Genomic DNA, 21,439 nt, shown 5'->3' with positions numbered 1-21,439 from the left:
ATCTGCATACAGCACAAGAACTTTTCACATGAATGGTAACAGCCATTTGACTGCCATAGTACTTTTTAATTTTATTGTGCTTTCGAGTAAGCTGGGGAACGTGACAAAGGGTTGGGGATAATGAGAGTTTGGAAAACATGACAGTGAGGTAACAAGAAAAAAAAGAATAGGACACAAGAGGAAAAGCATGCAAAGGGAATTGGAATTCTTTAGTTAAAAGAATAGGGTGATGTTCCCTCCTTGCCCTCTAAAACAAGTTTGCAGATATTCACTTGGAAACCACTGTCAAATGGTGAAAGTTAACTTTCACACTATAGCAATAAAGAGACAAGTTCCTAGAATACTTTCCTTTCCTTTCTATCATTACCAGAATAATTATTTCAAAGAACAGAAACAGAACAACTATGTATTCTTTAATCAACATTCCTAAGTCCAATGGCATACACAATGAAAAGTATGACAGGGATCAGATTACATAGGAAATAAAAGAAGAAAAAAAAAAAGTAAGGATGTACAACATTCTGCAGATGGAAGGAATAGAGAAACTGAGCAGAAGTGACATAAAAATTCTTAAAGGGACAAAAGGAGACAGAATAGGAGAGTCATAGAGTAGAAGTATCTCCAATCAGATTCATTCCAGTGTCTCACCTTCAACTCTATTTTGGCTACAAATTAGAGGAGATGGGCTGTCCATACAACAAAAAAGATATCATAAAAAAGAACTGACTACCATACTTACATTTAAAAATTAACTCAAAATGGATTAAAAACTTATGTATTAAAGACAAAACTATATGATTCTTAGAAAAAAAAAAACAGGGACATTTTCACAGCCCTATATTTGGCGATATTTTCTGGCATACACCACCAAAAGCATGGACAACAAAGGAAAAATAGATGAATTTGGACTTTATCAGAATTTAAAACTTTTGCACATCAAGAGAGTGAAAAGACAACTCTGAGAGTTCACAGAATGGGAGAAAATATTTGCAAATTATGTATCAGAGAAAGGATTAATATATAGAACACATGAAAAACTCCTGCCACTCAACTGCACAATAAAAACAATTAAAAAATGGGCAAAGGGCTTGAACAGACATTTCCCCTCAAGGAAGACAAATAGCCAAAAAGTGCACAAAAAGATGTTCAATGTCACTAATTGTTATAAACATGAAAATCCAAACCAAATGAGATACCCATTAGGTTAGCTTAATAAACATTTTTTAAAAGCAGAAAGTAACAAATGTTGGTGAGGATGTGGAAAAACTAGAACCACTATACAAATCTGGTAAGAATGTAAAATGGTATAGCCTTTCTGGAAAATGGTTGGACAGTTAGTCAGAAAATTAAACAAAGAGTTACCATATATAAAAGCATCAAGAGGCTCCAGTGAGAGAGCCAGGCCACAACTGTCCCAATCCCCCATTAGTCTCTATAATCTACAGGTGATATTTTTATACACCATTCCCTTTTACTTAGATTAACTTCTGTTCTATTTCTATTTTGTTGCCAGCAGGTCCAATTTAATTCAGTATTTGTTTCCTACTTACCATATACAGGCATGTACTTTTCTCCATGTGGTAAGGGATATTAATAGAATGAATATGGAATTGGGATTTTTTTTCCCATGTTTTAGAGTTAAATGCACTTTTGTAATGGGAAGTATTGTGGTGCAAGTAGAAAACTTGAACAATTAAAAAAAAATGTATCCACAGTCCTAGGTGTAAGCTATATTCCAGAAGGTCAAATCCCTTTGGCTCCAAAAAAGAATTTGGAAAAATTCAGTATAAGAAAAGTGACTCAAATTAGGACTGGAAAAATAGGAACAGAATGTAAAAGTAGTTAAAATGGATACCAGAAAGATAAAAGAAGAGCACAATTTTAAGGAAGAAAACACACAGGCAAGAAGAGACAAAAGCGGATAACTGAGGAATGGCAGTAAAAGAAAATAAACAAGAAAAACAGTTGATGCTGTTGCAGCTGGAACACAAGTGAAAATTATCACGGAAGGAGCGATCAGCTGGGTAAAATACCCCTGAGAAAGCAAGTAACAAGAGTTCAGGAAATAAGGATGGAATTCAGCTAGATGGGGTCACTAGTGACAGGGAGGTGTGATAGGGGCAAAAGCCCTATTGGAATGGGTTTTCACAAAACGACAGGAGAGAAATTGGGTGACAAGTGTAAACTCAAAGATTTTTGCTAGGTGGCAAATGAAGCAAAAGAAATGACACAGTAGGAAAAAGCAGGGAAAGCTCAAGTGAGTTTTGAGATGAGAGAAATAACCACAGGTCCAGACATGGATGATTCAGAACAGAGTGAGAAATTGACAACAGAGAAGAAGAAAAGGGAGAATTTCTGGACCCGTGTCTCTGATTTAGGCAAGAAGGCATGAAATTTAGAAGACTGGCTTGAGGGCAGCCCCAGTGGCCCTGTGGTTTAGTGCCGCCTTCAGCCTGGGGTGTGATCCTGGAGACCAGGGATCTAGTTCCACGTCAGGCTCCCTGCATGGAGCCTGCTTCTCCCTCTGCCTCTCTCTCTCTCTCTCTCTCTCTCTCTCTCTGTCTGTCATGAATAAATAAATAAAATCTTTAAAAAAAAAAAAGACGACGACGACTGGCTTGAGATAGTATAGTAGCATGCTTGTTCACTGATGACTTCAAAGATGAGGCAGAGAATGTGGCAGCAGATGCTAGTAAGAAGGTAGATGTGGAAGCTATAGAAATCCTCCTCTCATTTCATTCTTTCAATGAGGTCATAAAGTAAGGTCACTAACTGCAAGTGAGGATGGGGAAGAGATGCTGAGTAGTTGAGGAGCTAAGAAACAGTATGAAACAGTCTTTTGAGAGACTGAATGGAAGTGGGACATATCTTGGCCACTTGAAGTTCATAGTCACAAATTTATTTTTTTAACAAAGCTAAACTTATGCACAACTCATTTCTGTTATTAATCAAACATATTTTTAAAGATGTTATTAGAGAGAGAGAGCACAAGCAGGGAGGGAGAAGCAGACTCCCCGCTGAGCAGGGAGCCTGATGTGGGGCTCGACCCCAGGACCCTGGGACCATGACCTGAGCCAAAGGCAGATGCTCAACCAATGAGCCACCCAGGCACTCCCACAGTCATGAATTTGAAAGAAGTCAACATAGTTGTTTGCTTTCTTCAGCCAGGATCAGCTGCACAGGCCAGGAGTAAGAGTGTGAGACTGAAGCAGTGTTCTAGTGGTAAACCACTTCTTCGTATCTTCAGTCCAAGAATAATATTCTGCATATGATATTGAACTTATGTATGCCAAACAAAGGAATAGATGTTTGTTAAAAAGCAGCTGAATGTTAGCATAAAAAATGGGTTTGAACCCATTTGTGAAAGCTTTTGATCACTCCCCCATCCCCATTCCCTCAAAAGAGAAGTCAATTTGCTTAGAGAAGTAAAGTATAACAGATACATTTTTATTTCAAGTAATATACTTAAGTATAATTTATCTTATTTTCAGTTTCCTATAACTTATAAAATGGAACAGAACTTGTTACTTAGGAGTTTTACAGTTGAAATTTCAGTGTTGCTTTTCCTTTTTTATTCAGGGTATCCTCTTAATGGAGCTGATGAACCTCAATATTAAAAAATTTTCTAATCAAATTCCCAACCCCTTGATTATGGAAAGCCAAACTGGAAACAGAAAAAAACATATCAGCCTCAATACATAATACAGTACTGATGTATTTTTAAATCTCAAGCCAAGCAGTCTAGATAGCCAAAATACACTTAGCTATATCACTGAACGGGGATAAACCCAACATGCACAACAGAGATTATAGCAGTTGAATTTCAAAGTGTAACTTTATTTTCAAAAATTCCATCTCATATTTATGGCATGACTTAGAAACTTGAGAATGAAAGTGATCACTTAGGTAATGGTACTAAAAACTTCTATAAAATATTAACATCACTATGAGAAAACAGCCTACTATTAAAAATTACTGAAGTACGATTATAACTTTTAAAAACATGAGCTATGTACCTTAAAAGACTAAAAGAGAACATACTATAATATTAATAGTTGTCTTTCTATTTTAATATATTTTGCCATTTTTCTAGATTGAACGTTCTCTTTAGAAGAGTTGAAAACAATTTATAAAAAAAGCACTGACTTTTCTCCAAGCAAATCTACTTGTATTGGACAATAGTTGTATATTTGGGCACCTCATCTGAAAAATTCTATAGGAGTGTTATACATTTATAAGCCATTATATTGCTTAAGATCCAGAGTTGTGGCTATTTTCCAGAAAACTGGATGTAAGCCTATAAATTTTTTTTTTTTTTTTGTGGTGGTGGTAATAAAAAAACAAATTGGCCCAAACACTATCCTTTGTGTAGCAAAAATTAACATTTTTCAGTTGTAAAATAGGGGTACAAATGAAAATTATATTAATGTAAATGTTTACACTGCACTTTAGAAAAAAGGAAAAATATAGAAATTACCAGAACAGTATTTTTAAAAGAAAGATACTCTTAAGAAAAATGTCTTCACTAGAAAGTGACCTTTTAGATCAAACAAAATTCATATATATAGCTCCGTATAAAATGTCCTAAATTGCTATAGTAATGAATGACTGCCACTGAAGATTAAACTATTTTCATGAACTTTCATGCATAAATCTTCATTTCTAATTTCACGACTCATAAGTGTAAATTCAAAGATCAAGCTGAAGATCCCCGGAATAATAGGCAACTTGTTGTAGAACTGATGAGGATTTGTTGCAGTCCTCATTAGATTAGCTTCTGACATGAAGGAGCAGCAAAAATCATAATTATTGCTTATTCATCAATAAGAGACTGGTTATTACTGCAGAGAGAAATAAGAGTACTGTTCTATTGACTAAAAGAAAATTACTGCTAATCTACAGTTTTCTCTCTGATGCTGGAGTGTGGAGAGATCCACTCTACAGGTCTTCATCAAGTTGGTCAGTTTTCTTCTTTTGAAAGTTCAGACCATATAAACGCTTGAGGTGTAAGAAGTAGATGGCATCCTTCTCAGTAACATAAGCTTGTCTTGTTGAACTAGGTCTCATTTGCTTTTCTATATTATTAAAAACCTGAAGGCCTCAATTTAAAGTCTTCCCCCTTATCCTACCCAATCCCCTACCAGTTTGAAAGCTAAAATATCGATATTCTCTCTCTACTCTCGAAAATCCACGTATTCCTAGGGTAAGATTAGTCAGTCTTCTCTTGGCAAACAGAAAGCTCTATCTTCCTTGCAGAATAATTTAATGAATGTCTCAATTCTTCCACCCACTAAACCTCTTTTCTGTTTAATGAGATAACAGAAAATAATCAAGCCCTGATAATGGTTCAAGTTGGAGAACAGTAAATTCTGTCACAAAATTTAAAGTATTTAATAAAGGCCATTAGAAAATAAACCAGCAGAGTAGGACTAAAGAACTGAAAGGAGAGGTAAAAGATGATGTGGCTTATCTATCTGTGGGCATTACTCAGTAATTATTAATTTTCCTGATTCAATTTTTTCCTTCCTAATTTTAAACTAACATGTTCAACTTTTACAGTTACATTATAGGCATAAATGGAACTCCCTCTACATTTATATTAATAAGATCACTTAGGTCAAAATGATTAAATATCAAAGACTGGGCAAAATATTCTTATAGCAGATATATCTGAGATCTCAAGTATCTTCCTTTGAATATGATCATTAATAGCCAGCCCTTTAGGTGAGGAAAATCATGCACCACAGAGGCAGCTAAGAGCCAACAGACAAAAGAATAAATTACACATGATGCTGAAACTGATTATTTGGAAAAGCTTATGCTTCAGGACAACACTTATGATAACAGTATTCTTAAAATTGAAAACTTTGTTAACTCTGCTGGTCAGAAATAATAAAGAACGGGTCCCAAACAAAACTTCTAAACGTTTCCTTTTGACTTAACTTGTTATTTTCTTCCAAGCATCAGAATGGATGAGAGCTGTACTTTTCTCTAAATAAGAAAGATTAGCCATGCTTCTAGAGCTTCCCATTGCCACAATAGGACGACATAAAATAGATTTTTAAGAAACAGAGACTATACAGCTTTCTTAAGAAACAGAATTTGAGATGATGTTTTCTTAATAGCTTTCCAAATCACAGAATACAATTTAAATAAAAAACATGGGAACTGTATTCCTCCATGAAGACACTAGGCACACCATGAAACCACCACTTAAGATTCCTATGGTGAACTTTTCAAGGGCAACAACCCTATTATAGACTGTATTTCAAATATAGTATCAAATACTCCAAAATGAATTGTTTTTTCTTAAAAGATCATCTAAGTGACCAGATCCTAAAATGGGCTTGCCAATTTTGGATAAAATTCAAATACAAAATTTCTCTGGGTAAGCCAAAGAAAACTTGTGTAAGGAAAGAATTTAAGCCATTGAACACAACCTAAAACCAAATCTTAGTCTTGCCTTTCATTCCTAGGATTACCAGCAGTCAGAAAGTACACTCTATTTTAGTCAAGCAGACTTGCTTAGACTTCCAACATATTGTCTCAAACAGACAAATTTCAGAGGCTTCTGAACAAGGCTGTAATACAAGAGCTGTTAATGAGGAAATAAAGGCCTCTTAAAATGGCTAAAGCTTATTAAGAAACTGCAACTCTAAAATCCCTGCCTACTAAAGGAAAGAAATATGACTTAAGATTACAGAGAAGAGGTTATTGTGGCAATGTAGTTGAAAATGCAAGAGCAAGAAGCCTAGTAGACATCAAGACGCTCTTTAAAAAAGATTTTTCTATCATTTCCCCAATAATATTGCCTCTGTTAATCTACATGTATAACATAAAAAGCAACTGTATGGATTTCAGTTTTCTAAACACTAAGGGTATCTTCTGAGTATTAAAAACAGTAAGTAGGAAGTCACTACGCGAGGCATTTTACATGCTAAAATCTACGTATTTTTTTATATGGTACTATGACCTCAATTAGAATATTGATAATGTAATTTGTTAATTCAATTTTAAAATAGAAAATTATTTTATAAGTGTTTTTAGGTAGTAATCACTAGCTAAAACTCAAGTTACCTCACATTCCATCCGCAGTAATGCACCAAGTAAAGGACCTCTCCACCTTCGACATCAGAATCTTTAATACTAGCTTCATACATTTTTTGATTTTTCCCTCGTCCATACCGCACTTGGACTTTCATGCCTGGTGGATAGCATTCAAACTCCTCTTCCTCATTGTTGTCATCATCCTCTTCATCCTCTTCCTCCTCCTCCTCCTCCTCTTCTGCTTCTTCATCATCTTCATCTTCCTCTTTATTCGTTTCATCTCTTGAAAGGTTTAAAAAATTGCAGTTAATAAAAGACACCTCATAAGCTTTTCAGTTCCAAACCACATAAAATGATAAAAATTGTGGCTGTGACTGCTCCGGGAACAGCAGGTTCTGTGTGTATGAAATTCTGAGTTTCAACGTAATGGTAAAAACTAAAACTGTATAAGATGACCATGGTTATAGAAAGATACATTTAGAGAAAATGAAGATTGAAAAATGCATTAAAAGAAAATTTCCAATAGCCAGAAGAATAGAAGTTGCGTAAGAAACTAGTAAGGGCGACTATATAACAACTTTTCCATGTTTATTATAAGTGTTTTACACAGAAGCATTGACAAAAACAAAAATCATTACACCTCATAGCCATTTTCAGACTAAAAATTACTTTTATTCAAATATTTCCATCCTCAGGATGTTTAAAACAAAAACTTTTACTAGCCAACAGCTGGTCTTACTGAGTTCCAAAGGTGTTCCAACCAAAATTTTAAATGTTATGCTAACTGATATTTTACCTTTCACAGTAATATTTGACTAACTTCACTATCACATCTAGTTTTTTTTTTCTATTCTAAACTTAGCTACAATTTCTTCTTTACTGCAAATTTATTGAAAGTCTTCTACTACCTTGAAAAAAAAAGTCTTCTACCAATTCTCTCAACTTTAAAGTTCCAATGAAATACACATATGAGGCCATATCCAAGTAATATGAAACTAAAAGTCAAATCATTCTAGAAGCAGCACTGCAACTATTTCAAAATTCTCAATATTTTGCGCTTTTTAAAACTGAGCATTTACATTCATTCTATATTAGTCAAAAATCTGTACTAAACAAGTTGGAGAAAATCTTAAATTATAAATCTTTCCAAAGACTAGAATTATTTTTTAAAAATCTTCAATTTGAAATTCAACTATATTTACTTCTAAGTTTTCATCTGTTGTGCACAGTATAAAAACTATGTCTATACTTATTATAATTTTTCTCTCAAAAAGAATCCATCACTTTAAAGCTGACAAAGATCATAAAACAGAACCGCAAGACAGCTAAGTATGCTTTAAAAATTGATGAATATAATATTTATATAAAAAGCTTTCTCTGTTAATGTTTTATATTCTTATATGCAAACTTCTTAGCAATAATATACTTTATTATCATTCCTAATTATGCAGTTGTGTAAGCAACAAAAATAATCTATAGTAATACTAGCAACACCAAAATGGTTTTTTATTCTCCTAGCTCTTTCCTTCTACATGGTGAGGCAGAAGGAATGAAGGGAAGCCTAATAGCCTTGTGAAATTAAGTCTAAGTTTACAAAAGTAACAAATGCATTAGTTTTCTCTGAAATACATCACAAAGTCTACAAATCTCAAGAATTATTTCTATTTTTAAAGATTCATTTATATTCAAATGATTAGGTACTTAAAAATTAAGACCTAAACAAAATCAGATATAATCTGAGACAAAAAATAGGAACTCTATTATTAAAAATACATTAACATGTCTATAATGAAGAAATAATTGTTAGGCTAAAATGTCTAGGAAATTACTAGAAAAAGGTATTCTGGATGATAAATTATTATTAACAATTTTTAAATAAATGTTATATATACATATATATATATATATATATATAAATGCTTAAGATATTTTGGAGGGAAGAGTATTACTTGTTTAAATCATAAGCTTAGGGATCCCTGGGTGGCGCAGCGGTTTGGCGCCTGCCTTTGGCCCAGGGCGCGATCCTGGAGACCCGGGATCGAATCCCACATCGGGCTCCCGGTGCATGGAGCCTGCTTCTCCCTCTGCCTGTGTCTCTCTATCTGTGTGTGACTATCATAAATAAATAAAAATTAAAAAAAAATCATAAGCTTATATCTCTGTGTATCAGGGAGAAAAGGAAGTGTATTCTAATGGCCACAACAAAATTAGAAATTTATCATGCACCAAAGAGATTTATCATGTACCTCAGAATCATATAAGAGAAAAGAGATACAGAATAAAATGTCTTAAGATTTTTTAAAATAAAAACAAACTCTAAAAACTATGTCGTACATTATACAGTGCACTGAACACAAGTGATAAATGCCAATAATAGCAAGTACAACCCTACTTTAAAGTGGCAGCCAGGTCAATCTTTATTTTAATCTGGAATAAAACCCTAATACTCTGCAAAAATAAAGCAAACAAAAATTTAAAATAAAATTCTCACATTGAATATCAACCTCAGACACAAACCAAATGAAAAGCACTTAAGTAATATACTAAAGTATAAAAAAGCAAACAACACAATTACTATCAGGCAAATAAAATATTCTACTCCTTCCTCTAATAAATCAGTGGCAAAAATCAGAGGTAAATGCACTAAGCCAGATAGAACACAGAACAAAATACCCTTTGAAAGTATAAAATGTAGCCAGCATACAGAATTTAAAAATTAAATTTATATCACATCCACATGCACGCTGCATGCCATGTGTGTACCCGCATACACACACACACAACTGTTTAAAGTTTATTGTTTAAAGAACTATACGCTGAGAAACCAAATGTATCAGTATTTTTCACCTGAATTCACAAAGAAATATCAAATTTTCCCAGTTTAATGACACACTCCTTACAATGAAACAAAAGTTTTTTTAAATCTATAATTTGTTAATAACTACTATAGGCCAGGCACTGAACCTGGCATTTTATCTGAACTAACTTATTTATCTCCTACACCTGGACTATGAGAAAAGGACATGGAAAGTTCCTGGTAGTAGCTAATTTCTTAGAAAAAGTTTACATGCTAGAGAAATACATAAGATTCTTTATAACTGTAAAAATTTTCTATTGCACTTACCTAATAAAATTCAGAAATCAATCTTGGACATTCCCAACACATAATAATTCTAAAGAATATCTACCAAATTAGGGCAGTCACACCAGGAAGATTTCAGTTTGTGGTATGATACATTTATAAATATATGTAGTAAATTAAAGAGTATATATAGTTGAAGAACTTTTTAAAACCTATAATATATAGTTTATACTATAAAATAAGCTGAAACACCAACTTGAAAATTTAATTAGTAACAAAAAGAAAAATAGGCTTGTCACAGTGCCTCCTACACAGTAAATATTCCAGAAATACATGCAGACTTAAAATCAAATTTTTAGGCAAAAAGCTGAATCTTATTAAGTTTCTTAAGAGTTGAAATGGTCTCCAGTAGCAGCAGCGAGGAGTACTTCAAAAACACATGTGCACAAAAAAACTACAACCAAGTATAATGAGAAAACATACTATATTCATCTACACCCAGGTTTTTCCTTCCATGTTTATCTGCATGCTGCAGCCAAAATTTCAGAAGACTCTAAAATGATCAAGAGATTTTAGGCAAATAGCTAAGTACTTACTAAGTTTCTTAATAGCTGAAATAATCTCCAATTAGCAGTTAGGAGTATCTGATACACACATTTGTACAAAAAGATATTTAACCAAGTACACTAAACAAACATCTTTCACTATATTCAGGAAGCATATTTTGCTTCCCTTCCTTTGCTTGTCCACTTGCTGTGGCCAAATTTCAGAAAAATACTAAAATGATCAAAAACATTTGGTTGTACTTATTTAAATGGACCATTAACAATGGAGATGTTTAGGTTTTCTAAACCTCAGAAATAAGACCAGATGCCAAAATTCACCTACAAAATCCAGGGATCCCGTGGCAGTGCATAAATTACATTACTAAATAAGTAAGTTCATCATTCCAAACTAACCAAAACAATTGCTACTGTCACATTAAACACAATATAACAATCTTGGCCTTTTGAAACTATTAGCACTTTTCCATTTTTACTTTTTGCTTAAGAAATTAATACACCTCTTAAAATCTAGAACCAACATACCATCTACAAAACATTACAGAAAGCCATCTTCCCAAATTTCTATTATCTGGTTATTCAGCAGAGCTTAATGTAGTAAGAAGTCCTTTTTTTCTAGCTCAAAATTTCATAAATTTCCATGATGAGAGCAAGAAGAATGGATCAAACCTTTTGCTACAAATTTGCATTAGCAGGGTCTCTGAAGGAGGCAAATGGTACTTACAAAATAAATGCAAACCACTGATAATCCTATATTTTGTCAAATTTAGATTCAAACATACACACACAAAGAGCAAATTACAAGAATTCATTCAGCCAAAATGCATCTTAACCAAAAACAAATTTCTTACCCAGATTTTGCTTTTTCTTCTTCAGCTTCTACCTTTATGCTGAAGGATTCATCCATACCAGTTGTCTCCTCATCTTTATCCTCCAGATTTTCATTTTCTTCTGTTTTTTTCATGTTAACTTCTTTTTCCTGATCAGATTGTGTAGGTATAGATTCTAATACATTCTTTTTACTTCCCTAGAAAAAGATCAGAGGAACTAAACCAACAAAAAGTATAAAATGTCAACCTAATTCCATGATCTAATTGTTACCAAAAGGAGGTAACAACCAATACTAACTTTGAGAAAGGTAGTAGTTATTTTATGAAACTCCTGTAATTTCTAAAACACTAAGCAAAAATAGCTAACAGCTAATTTTAAATTAAAAAGTAGCACTTAATAAAGAAAATACATAAAAAATAAAATATAACATTTTACGATAAATTAGCTATGAAAACTTTACAGATGATGTAGAAAATGTATCAAAGAAGGCATAGCACTATTAACAGTATCTGATTTACCAGAGAGGGCTTAATATTTTCCTTTCTTTCAATATCATCATCAGTAGGTTTTTCTTCTTTTGGTATTATATTTTCCTCATCTTCAATCTTTATTTCTTTGATTTCTGGTTCATTTTCTTCCTTAACTTTTATTTCTTTTACATTTTCACACTCCTTACATGGCTTGTTAACAACTTTCTCTGGCAATGCCATCTGGAATTCAATATTGGCCGACCTACAGTACTCCTCAAAACCATATAAGTATCTGGAAACATGAAGAGAAATTACATTTGGGAAAACATTTCAAAATACTGCTATAGAGTCATGGTTTTTAAAATGTGTTTATTTAAGTTCTCAGATACTGAGCCACATTAATATTCTCATTTATTATAGTTCAGTTCTTCCCAATCTTTTTAATCCAAATCAAAACATTTTTCAAAGAAAAAAAGTCATTTAAAAAACTATACTAGGGGGATCCCTGGGTGGCGCAGCGGTTTGGCGCCTGCCTTTGGCCCAGGGCGCGATCCTGGAGACCCAGGATCGAATCCCACGTCGGGCTCCCGGTGCATGGAGCCTGCTTCTCCCTCTGCCTGTGTCTCTGCCTCTCTCTCTCTCTCTGTATGTGACTATCATAAAAAAACAAAAACAAAACTATGCTAGGGGCACCTGGTGGTACAGTCCGTTGAGCATCAGACTCTTGTTTTCAGCTCAGGTCTTGATCTCAGGGTCATGAGACCAAGCCCCATGTTGGGCTCCATGCTCAGCTCAGAGTCTTAAGATTCTCTCTTCCTCTCCCTCCACCTTTTGCTCTCTCCAAAATAAATAAATCTTAAAAAAAAAAAAAAAAAAACTACACTAAAAGTAAAAAGATAATCAGAATGTTAAATATTGTAACTGTAACAATAGTAGTTATTAAAGGCATTAGCATCAATGAGGCACTTCTTCCACGCCAAGCACTAGTCTTTTTCACGTGAAATTTCATTTAATTCAATGAGGCAAGTATTATTTTTCCTTACAAACAAGGAAACAGAAGCTTAGGAGAATAAATAAATGGTCCCAGGGACATAAAAGCTAATAATTGGCAGAACCAGGATTCAACCCTTGACTTTTTAAGGGCATTTTTTTAAAAAGATTTTATTTATTTATTCATGAGAGACCAAGAGAGAGAGAGAGGCAGAGACACAGGCAGAGGGAGAAGCAGGCTCCATGCAGGGAGCCTGACGTGGGACTCAATCCCGGGTCTCCAGGATCACGCCCTGAGCTGAAGGTGGAGCTAAACCGCTGAGCCACCCAGGCTGCCCACACCTTGGTATTTTAAGCTCTACACAGTACTTTCCAAATTTACATGGCCACAAAAACTTTCTTTATACAGTATCACATAGATCTAGTATTCGTAGAATATACTGTAGAAAATGCTATTATAAAGTGACTAGTCGAGTAAATTCTGATTTCTTCTTAGAAGAAATAATCAGCCTCACTTATAAATTCTAACCTGCTTTCTAGGTAAAGTAGTGAATATAGGTATATTAAGAACAGTAACTTACTTTTTATAAGCACATTTAACATTGTATCCTGCAGCTGAATTTAAGACAGGGATTCCAAGATCTTGGTAGACTTGTTTCCAAACAGCTCCACTTTCAATCTAACAGACAAAGTAAAATGAAAACTCCCAAGTTAAAAGGTGGACCTATAATAAAATTTGATTAATGTAGCATATATATGTTTATGTATGTTAGTTCTGGTCTCAAAGGAATAAAAAAAATTAACTAGCTTAATAAATTCTAAATAAAAAATTTGGTTTACAATATTTTACAGTAACTTTTAATCTCAAAATTATAAATGTTGAAGTATTAGGCCATTTGATTTTTAAATTAACCCTAGCAAGTACAAAAGAAAATATTCAGGTTTCTAAATCAAAACTTGTAATGAAGAGATAGATAAAATTCTTTAAGTAATGTATTAGCTCCCATAAAACCTGTAAGCTTAATAAATCAAAGCAGTTCTACAGAATACATTTCCCCCCCAGAATAATCATAACTGGATGGGCACCATACATGGCCACCATCATGGCAGCCTTAAGATAATTTCTTCAGTTCAATGAAGATTTTTCTGCAGGTTTCCATATATACACATATGTGTAGGCACATGTATGTGTGTGCATGTGTGTGTATGTTTCAGATACAAAGGAAGAGATTAAGGATATAATAAAGACTATTAACTCTTAAAGACCTTACAGTTTAGTGGAAAAGGAACATAGGAAGAACTTCTATCAATACTCAAACATAGGTGGTTTATGAAAGTATGGCATACTTCACAGTAAATCAGAAAGCTCATTTGAAAAAAATCTTCAATAAGTTTATTTGGTTTGAGGAAGATGTTTCTAACTTATGCTTTACATTTTCTTTTCCTTCTGAAGTTTTTATTAGTGTACAAGTTTAGGGAATTTTTAGATGAGAAAACATGTACAAAAAATGTTTCATTTCTAACTGTAATACTTACATTATCAAATCCTCCAAGTTTGTGTACAAGTCTGAATAATTTAAAGAGATTCAAATTTCGATATCCAAGTACAGGTCGTTTGTTAATAGGCGTGCCTATAAAAGAAAATACAAAATATATTATAATCATGCTACATTTTTAATTTAAAATTACAGAAGATTCCTATATCACCATTAAATATATATGGTGCAAAGTGTGTGTATATATAAGAAAACAAGTCCCTTGTTAATCAAAAACATGATGTCTACTACTTAAGCCCATTTATTTTTTATTTTTTATTTTTTTTAAGATTTTATTTATTTACTCATGAGAGACACACAGAGAGGCAGAGACATAGACAGAGGGAGAAGCAGGCTCCATGCAGGGAGCCTGATCTGGGACTCGATCCCAGGACTCCAGGATCACACCCTGAGCTAAAGGCAGATGCTTACCGCTGAGCCACCCAGGCGTCCCAAGCCCATTTCATTTAAATACATTTCTCATACCAGATTTCTGAAACCTTATATTATTTCATTCCATTTTCATTTCCCTTAAGAGCAAAAGAATAAACAGCTGATAAACAAAATACCAACAACAAAAAACTTTTTTTTAAGATTTTATTTTTATTTATTTGACAGAAAGAGAACACAAGCAACGGGACTGGAAGAAGCAGCAGACTCCCTCCTGAGCAGGGAGCCCTATGTGAGGGTTCCCTGGGATCATGACCTGAGACAAAGGCAGACAGACGCTTAACCGACTGAGCCACCCAGGTATCCCAAAACAAAATTTTTTTTAAATCAAGGAAACAAAGTTTGGTAGAACTGAAGAAAGTGCTAAGATAATTGATAGGCAACTGCTTCACAAATAATTATTTTCATGATACTTTCTTTGTATGCTATTAATTTGCTACTAGTTTAAACAATGATTCCAAGGTAAGCTATATAGTTTTGTTTCTCTCTATAGATATTTACTTGTTTATTTGTTAGAGAGAGAGAGAGAGAGAGAGAGAGAATTCCAAGCACACTCCCTGCTGAGCATGGAGCCTAACACGGGGCTTGATCTCATGACCCATGAGATCATGACCTGAGTTAAAACTAAGAGTGCAACACTCAATCAACTGAGCCACCCAGGCTCCCCTAGTTTTATTTCTTTCTAATGTGGAACATGCAAGGAAAGGACACTAAAACTACCAAACTGTTAGAAAGTGGTAGAGGAAATAATGGAATGGAGATATACCTGTAGCTTTTTCAAAACAACCTATGACTGACATAGTCATATTTTACCACTTTTTCTAATATCAGCTTTTATTTATTTTCTTTTTTCTTTTTTTTTTTTTTTTTAAGATTTTTATTTATTTATTCATGAGAGACACCAGAGAGAGAGCACGCGCGTGAGAGCGCCACAGGCAGAGAGCCACAGGCAGAGGGAGAAGCAGGCTCCATGCAGGGAGCCTGATGTGGGACTCGATCCCAGGACTCCAGGACCACGCCCTGGGCCTAAGGCAGGTGCAAAACCGCTGAGCCACCCAGGGATCCCCTATTTATTTTCTTTATGTCTTTATTTATCTTATATAAAAGCCTAAGAAATCCACCCACCCACCTAAACCACCTTCTTAGGCCAAACCTCTTTTCACACAAAGAAATAATACAGAAAGCAAAGACATTTCATATCAAACAATAAAAAGATACCTACATTACCACTAACATAAGTAGCCACTATCACTTACTAAAGCAAAAGACACAGAGCCAGCTTCTACTTACCAGCAATACAAATGAGGATTTAAAAAATGTTAATTGCCATCCCCCCAAAAAATGAATTCCCTGAGTAGTGACACTTCCAAGTAAGATTCATTTTGTCTCCCTCAAGCTAGAAAGTTTTCTGCCTTTCCCTATTCTCTTTCTAGTATCTTCCCAGGAAAGGAGACATGATACTCTGAATAGCAGATAAGCAACAGAGTAACAGGGCCATAGGTACTATAGTGCCAGGTCACTAGGGTAAGTTAAAGGTTAGCACCCATTCTTCTTTCCTTCAATTCTTGCATTTCTTTAACAACATTAGGCAGATTCAAAGAACTAAGCCAAGGCTTACTTGAGAGTCTATCAGCTTTCTCTACATCTAACTTTCTTTGAATGGTTTAATTCTCTGCTTAGTTCTGTGTGGCTAGGTCATAAGAAGGCTTATGGCCCATCTCCCCCCCCCCCCCCCCCCCCCCCGTCTCACTCACATGTACACATACACAAAACACACACACACACACACACACACACACATACACACACACCCTAGGTTTATCAAACAGTGATTCTGGAGAGGGAAGCTTTTTATTAGAAGCACCTATGTAGGTGCAAATAAATTGGTAATATGATTCCCATTCGGCTCCCACTCCCTAGTATTAAGAGTTCTCTGGGGACTCATGGATGGGTAGCCAGATAGGCAGAAGTGAATACAGGCCACATGGATCCATGGCCATAATATCCATCAAAATACTGTCAAAGCCCTCATTCCATTCACTATAGGACAGGCACTATGGTAGGTGCTGGTGACTCTGGCAATCAATAAGAGAGCCATGATTACTAGTGACACGAAGCTTGACAGAATTCTTAAAGTATTCATTATCTATGTGATAGATTACAACATTAATAATGAATTTAAAAAAAAAAACAACTCACCTCTATCCTCCATAAATTTGTATAACTGCTGAAGAAAGTTCTCCCTTTCTTCTGGAAATGGTTCTATTTCTTCCTAATTTTAGTCATAGAAGAAGAGAATATTATTTTCCTCAATGAAGCATTTTAGTAATGTAAGATTTCCTACCAACAGTAGAGACTAATATTCACTAAAATATTTTAGAGGCTTTTTACCAAGTAAAAATTATTTCTCAACACTAATCTTCAAAATCAAGCAAGTCTAGACATTTTTATGCTTTCCAAAGGAATATGCCCTAAAAGGTATCTCAGTAGTGGCAAACCCAAATGTAAATTCTCATACAAAAAATGAGACTAGCAAGATGATTCATGAGCTTTTTACTATATCAGATATCTATTCTTTAAATCGGGGCCACAGGCTCAAGAAGACCTACTCTTACTTATAGTATATTGGGTCAGGGTTTAACATCAAAACGGACTTTCTTATTGCTCCTCCAGAATTATACAAGTGTGGGTCCCATTAGCTGTAACTACAAGTATCCTTCATTATATACAGCCCCACTGTATAGCACTTCAAGCTTATAAAAATCAGTAAAGTGGGGAACAAACTTGATCTACAATACCTGAAGATTCAGACTTAGGGAAATCTTCAAGTAATAAAATAGTTCCCCGATTTATCAATTACAAGGGAGGGACTAGCTTCTTGCTGCTGTGGCCAGGGGCTGTGGCAGTAGGGAGCTGGTCCTGAAGCGACCTGCAAGGAGCAGGGTAGTTGGTGAGATGGAGGAACTCATCAATTCAGTGACTATCATCCATTCAACAAACCACTTAATGAGCACCAGTAAGTGTAGGCACTATGCTAGGTGCTGAGTCAAATAAAAGAAAAATAAGCAATGGAGCCTGCCATTAGAGAACATGATTAGGAGTAACTGCAGAGAAAGTGATTAAAATTTACACCTAGGCCTTAACAGTTACTCTGGCTGAAACAAATGTATCCTTGATAGTAAAACTTAAGAGCATACTTTTCAACTGATAGTCTAAATAAATCTATCATTTTAATTTTTAAAATCATGTGTCTAATGCCATTCTTTTGACATTCTTTGCCCCTTTATTTTAAAATCTAGCAGAGCAAAGGAAAGCAAGTTAAAAACCAAAAGCAAAATTCATGTTGATAAACGTTTAGATCTGCTGGCTGAGCAGAGAAAAATAAATTACAATTATTAATTTGTTTACCAAAAAAATCTGCACTTAATTTAAACATGGTCAATTTAAACATGGTCCACAGAAGCTGGGTTAGATACAAATCTAAGGAAACCTACTTTCTAGATATTATATATTTGACTTTCATGAACTTCCAAATGTATTCGTATTCCTGTCACAAAATATTTCAGTGAAATTTGTATTTAACTTAAGAAAATGTTTAAACTGGAAATCAGATTTGCTTTATAAAACACAAATCTAAGCAACAAAAATTTTAGTAACTAATATTTATTGATCATCATTTATTTACATGTTACACATTAGGACAGACAATCTGTCAAATAACACAGGGTCCTTTACCCTTACAGAGCTGACAGGGTAGAAAACTGACAAGAATGTGTGTGTGTGTTGTGTGCATAAATTACAAAAACATGCACAAGGAACAGTATTAGGTTAGCCTAGCAAGTGGAGTGACTGAGTTTCTTCAGGTGAGGTAGGTGATGCTTCACAGGTTTCCCTTTTTCAGAGGTGACATGTTAGTAGGGTTTTGAAAATTGAACAGGAGTTTGCCAGGTTAAGCGGGGGAGAAAAGGAAGGGCACTGTAGGCAGAGGTACTGGTATGTGTACAGGTTGAGCAGAAACAAGGTATGTAATGTAATATTGCTACAGTATCAAGTTCAAAGTGGCAGGGTATACCAAGAGAAAGGATAAAAAGGTGGGGCCAGACTGTAAAGAAGGTTCTTTAAGTGAAGCTTGACTTTGAGGGTGATAAGCTATTGGGGAGGTTTTAAGCAAAGGATTGCTTGTTCATTTTTGAATTTTAAACAGCAGTGGGAAAGGCTGAAGCTAAGAAACTTCTACACTACACACTGTCATCATAGATCACTGTCATAAAACACAAATTCTAAAACAATCCTATTTCATCAATAGTTGCTTATTACAGTTAAAAGGCAGAATTCAATAACTTACCTAAAATATTACATATTGACATTAACTTATTTAGTTTCCTGAAATCATTCAATCCAATTCACTTGATGGTCAAATATACAGCCTTCATCATTTGCACCATTCATCAATAACTTTTAGGAAGTCATTCAACAAACCATAAAGAGTACAATGGTGCAATGTCACTAGTAGTATCATGGACACCTTTTGTTAGTACTTATCAATGCTAGACCTAAAGTACCAGATACAGTAAAATCTAAAATTTTATCTCCTTGAGCCACATGAATTCATAGATGTTTTATTTATGATCTGATTAGAACTACCCACCCATTTGTGTTATATATAATTAAAGATTCTCTGAATCTAAGATCTTTTATACTCCTTTTTTGCTGATCATTCTTTTAATACTACTAGATGGAAAATATATTTTATACTTCTATAGGTATTTCAATAAAATGTGCAGATGAAAACACTGTAGGGGGTGATGGCTGGTCACATGATGACCGAAAGTATATGAAAGCAGTGTTTTGTTCTGTTAGGTGGGTATTTCCCTTATTATCTGGTAAACCAAAAGCACAGCAAGATTAAGAAACATTTTTGAGGTTGCTGAAATAACTATACTTAATATTTTTAATTTCACAAGACCATATTTCTATTTTAGGTAAGCAAGAAAACTACATGGTTATGATGAACAACACAAGCACATTTTTATTATGAAATATTTCTAACACTAAAAATACTGAAGTGATTGATGACTTTGGGCTAGATTCTAACTCACAGAGGAAGCCCAACTGTTAGCCTGAATTTTAAAAGATATCAACTATTTGTCCTTACCTCTTCTTCACTGCTATTATCCTCCTTTTCTTTTTCATCATCTTCCTCCTCCTCTTCTTCCTCTGCCTCGCTGCTAGAGCTATCTTCCTTCAGTTCAGTCTTCCAGTTAGCAGGAATAGTTCTACTTTTGTGAAATTCAAGGGCCTGATCAAAGGCTGAAGAGAGGACCATTAACTATGTGAACTGGAGAAATTAAGACAACTGATTTATCTAGTAACATTAAACAAGATAAAAAAATTTAAAACTGCTGTACTAATATCACTGAGATTTACCATGTGTTTGCTGTGTACCAGGTACTGTACACTGTAGCAACTCATTTAAAACCTAGCAGTCCTAAGCATCAGGTACCCAATTTATAGATGACAAACTGCTACAATAGGAAAGTGACTTAGGTTCAAACAAATACAAAAGAAAAGAGTAGTTTTCTTCTTTTAACCAGAAATTAAACCTGCCTAGCAAAACAACTTTAGGACAGGCAAATTTCTGATCTTTTATCCAACAAATTGCTATTAAACAGCATTATATACCAAGCACAGAGCCAATGTAATGAACTTACAATAGCTGAAAATATACTATAAATACGTTATCTTCATTCCTACTAAAAACTGAATTAAAATTATATTAATGATTAGCTTAAACTAAAATTAGCAAGACACAGGTATTTTCGTTTTACTATACATGGAAATAAACTCTAAGCAATAAATTCTTAGTGATTTTTAACCAGTCTATATAGCACACTATTAGAATTGATGAGCTTGGGCAATAAGAAAATAAAGTTGTCTACAATGCCAAAAACCAGGTAAGAAATCAATTATGGTATATTCCTCAGTAAAATATAACTATTGTTAATGCCAAATCAAAATTACTTCTGATTCCTGGTTCTACCATCCTCAGAACTAGTATTCTATTTAGTAGGCAAAAGCAAGGCTATAGTAATTGGTGATGATCTAGTTCTTTCCCTCTTAAGATTGCTGCCCCTGAAAAGAAACCTTAAAATAGCAAAAGACACACAGGTTTACAAAAGTGTAATTTCACAGAACCAAACAGAATGTCAAAGACAGAACTTTAAAAAACGTATTTTTTAAAGAGCAAAAGAAAGTTTGATCTTCATAAACACTTCAGCAGTTTTAAATTAACCATAAATTATTTCAAGATTATCCTTACCTTGTTTTAATATAGCATCAGGCTTTGGTGTAGTGTCACTAGTAATTTCATGGACATCCTTTCTGGGCACTGAAGTACTACATTATTTTTTTTTTATTTTAAAGGGGAAAAAAAAGCCACAAAACACAACAGAGATTAATAGTCCAATTACA

At 34.2% G+C, this 21,439-nt stretch overlaps 1 protein-coding gene across 6 annotated transcripts in view; it reads right to left on the bottom strand.

The window, feature by feature from the left end:
• The window catches only part of ARID4B (AT-rich interaction domain 4B), a 149,744-nt gene that overhangs the window by 34,883 nt on the left and 93,422 nt on the right, over nt 1–21,439 (bottom strand). For 4 of the 6 annotated variants that reach the window (XR_013377529.1, XM_077894429.1, XM_077894425.1 and 1 more), the window contains exons 10-17: nt 21,288–21,364; nt 20,124–20,278; nt 17,168–17,240; nt 14,520–14,614; nt 13,565–13,662; nt 12,042–12,285; nt 11,544–11,719; nt 7,078–7,329 (exon numbers count right to left, since the gene is read on the bottom strand). Coding sequence is in view for 5 of the 6 variants with exons in the window: in XM_077894429.1 (XP_077750555.1) it covers nt 7,078–7,329; nt 11,544–11,719; nt 12,042–12,285; nt 13,565–13,662; nt 14,520–14,614; nt 17,168–17,240; nt 20,124–20,278; nt 21,288–21,364 (1,170 nt within the window). In the remaining variant the exon portion in view is untranslated. The remainder of the gene's footprint in view (nt 1–7,077; nt 7,330–11,543; nt 11,720–12,041; nt 12,286–13,564; nt 13,663–14,519; nt 14,615–17,167; nt 17,241–20,123; nt 20,279–21,287; nt 21,365–21,439) is intronic. The other 2 variants (XM_077894427.1, XM_077894428.1) reach the window with 2 other exon arrangements.

The sequence above is a fragment of the Canis aureus genome, chromosome 4 (assembly GCF_053574225.1).
Source record: "Canis aureus isolate CA01 chromosome 4, VMU_Caureus_v.1.0, whole genome shotgun sequence".
Lineage (NCBI taxonomy): Eukaryota > Metazoa > Chordata > Mammalia > Carnivora > Canidae > Canis > Canis aureus.
The sequence above is the reverse complement of the archived record's forward strand: the minus strand, read 5'-3'. Positions and strand labels throughout refer to the sequence as shown.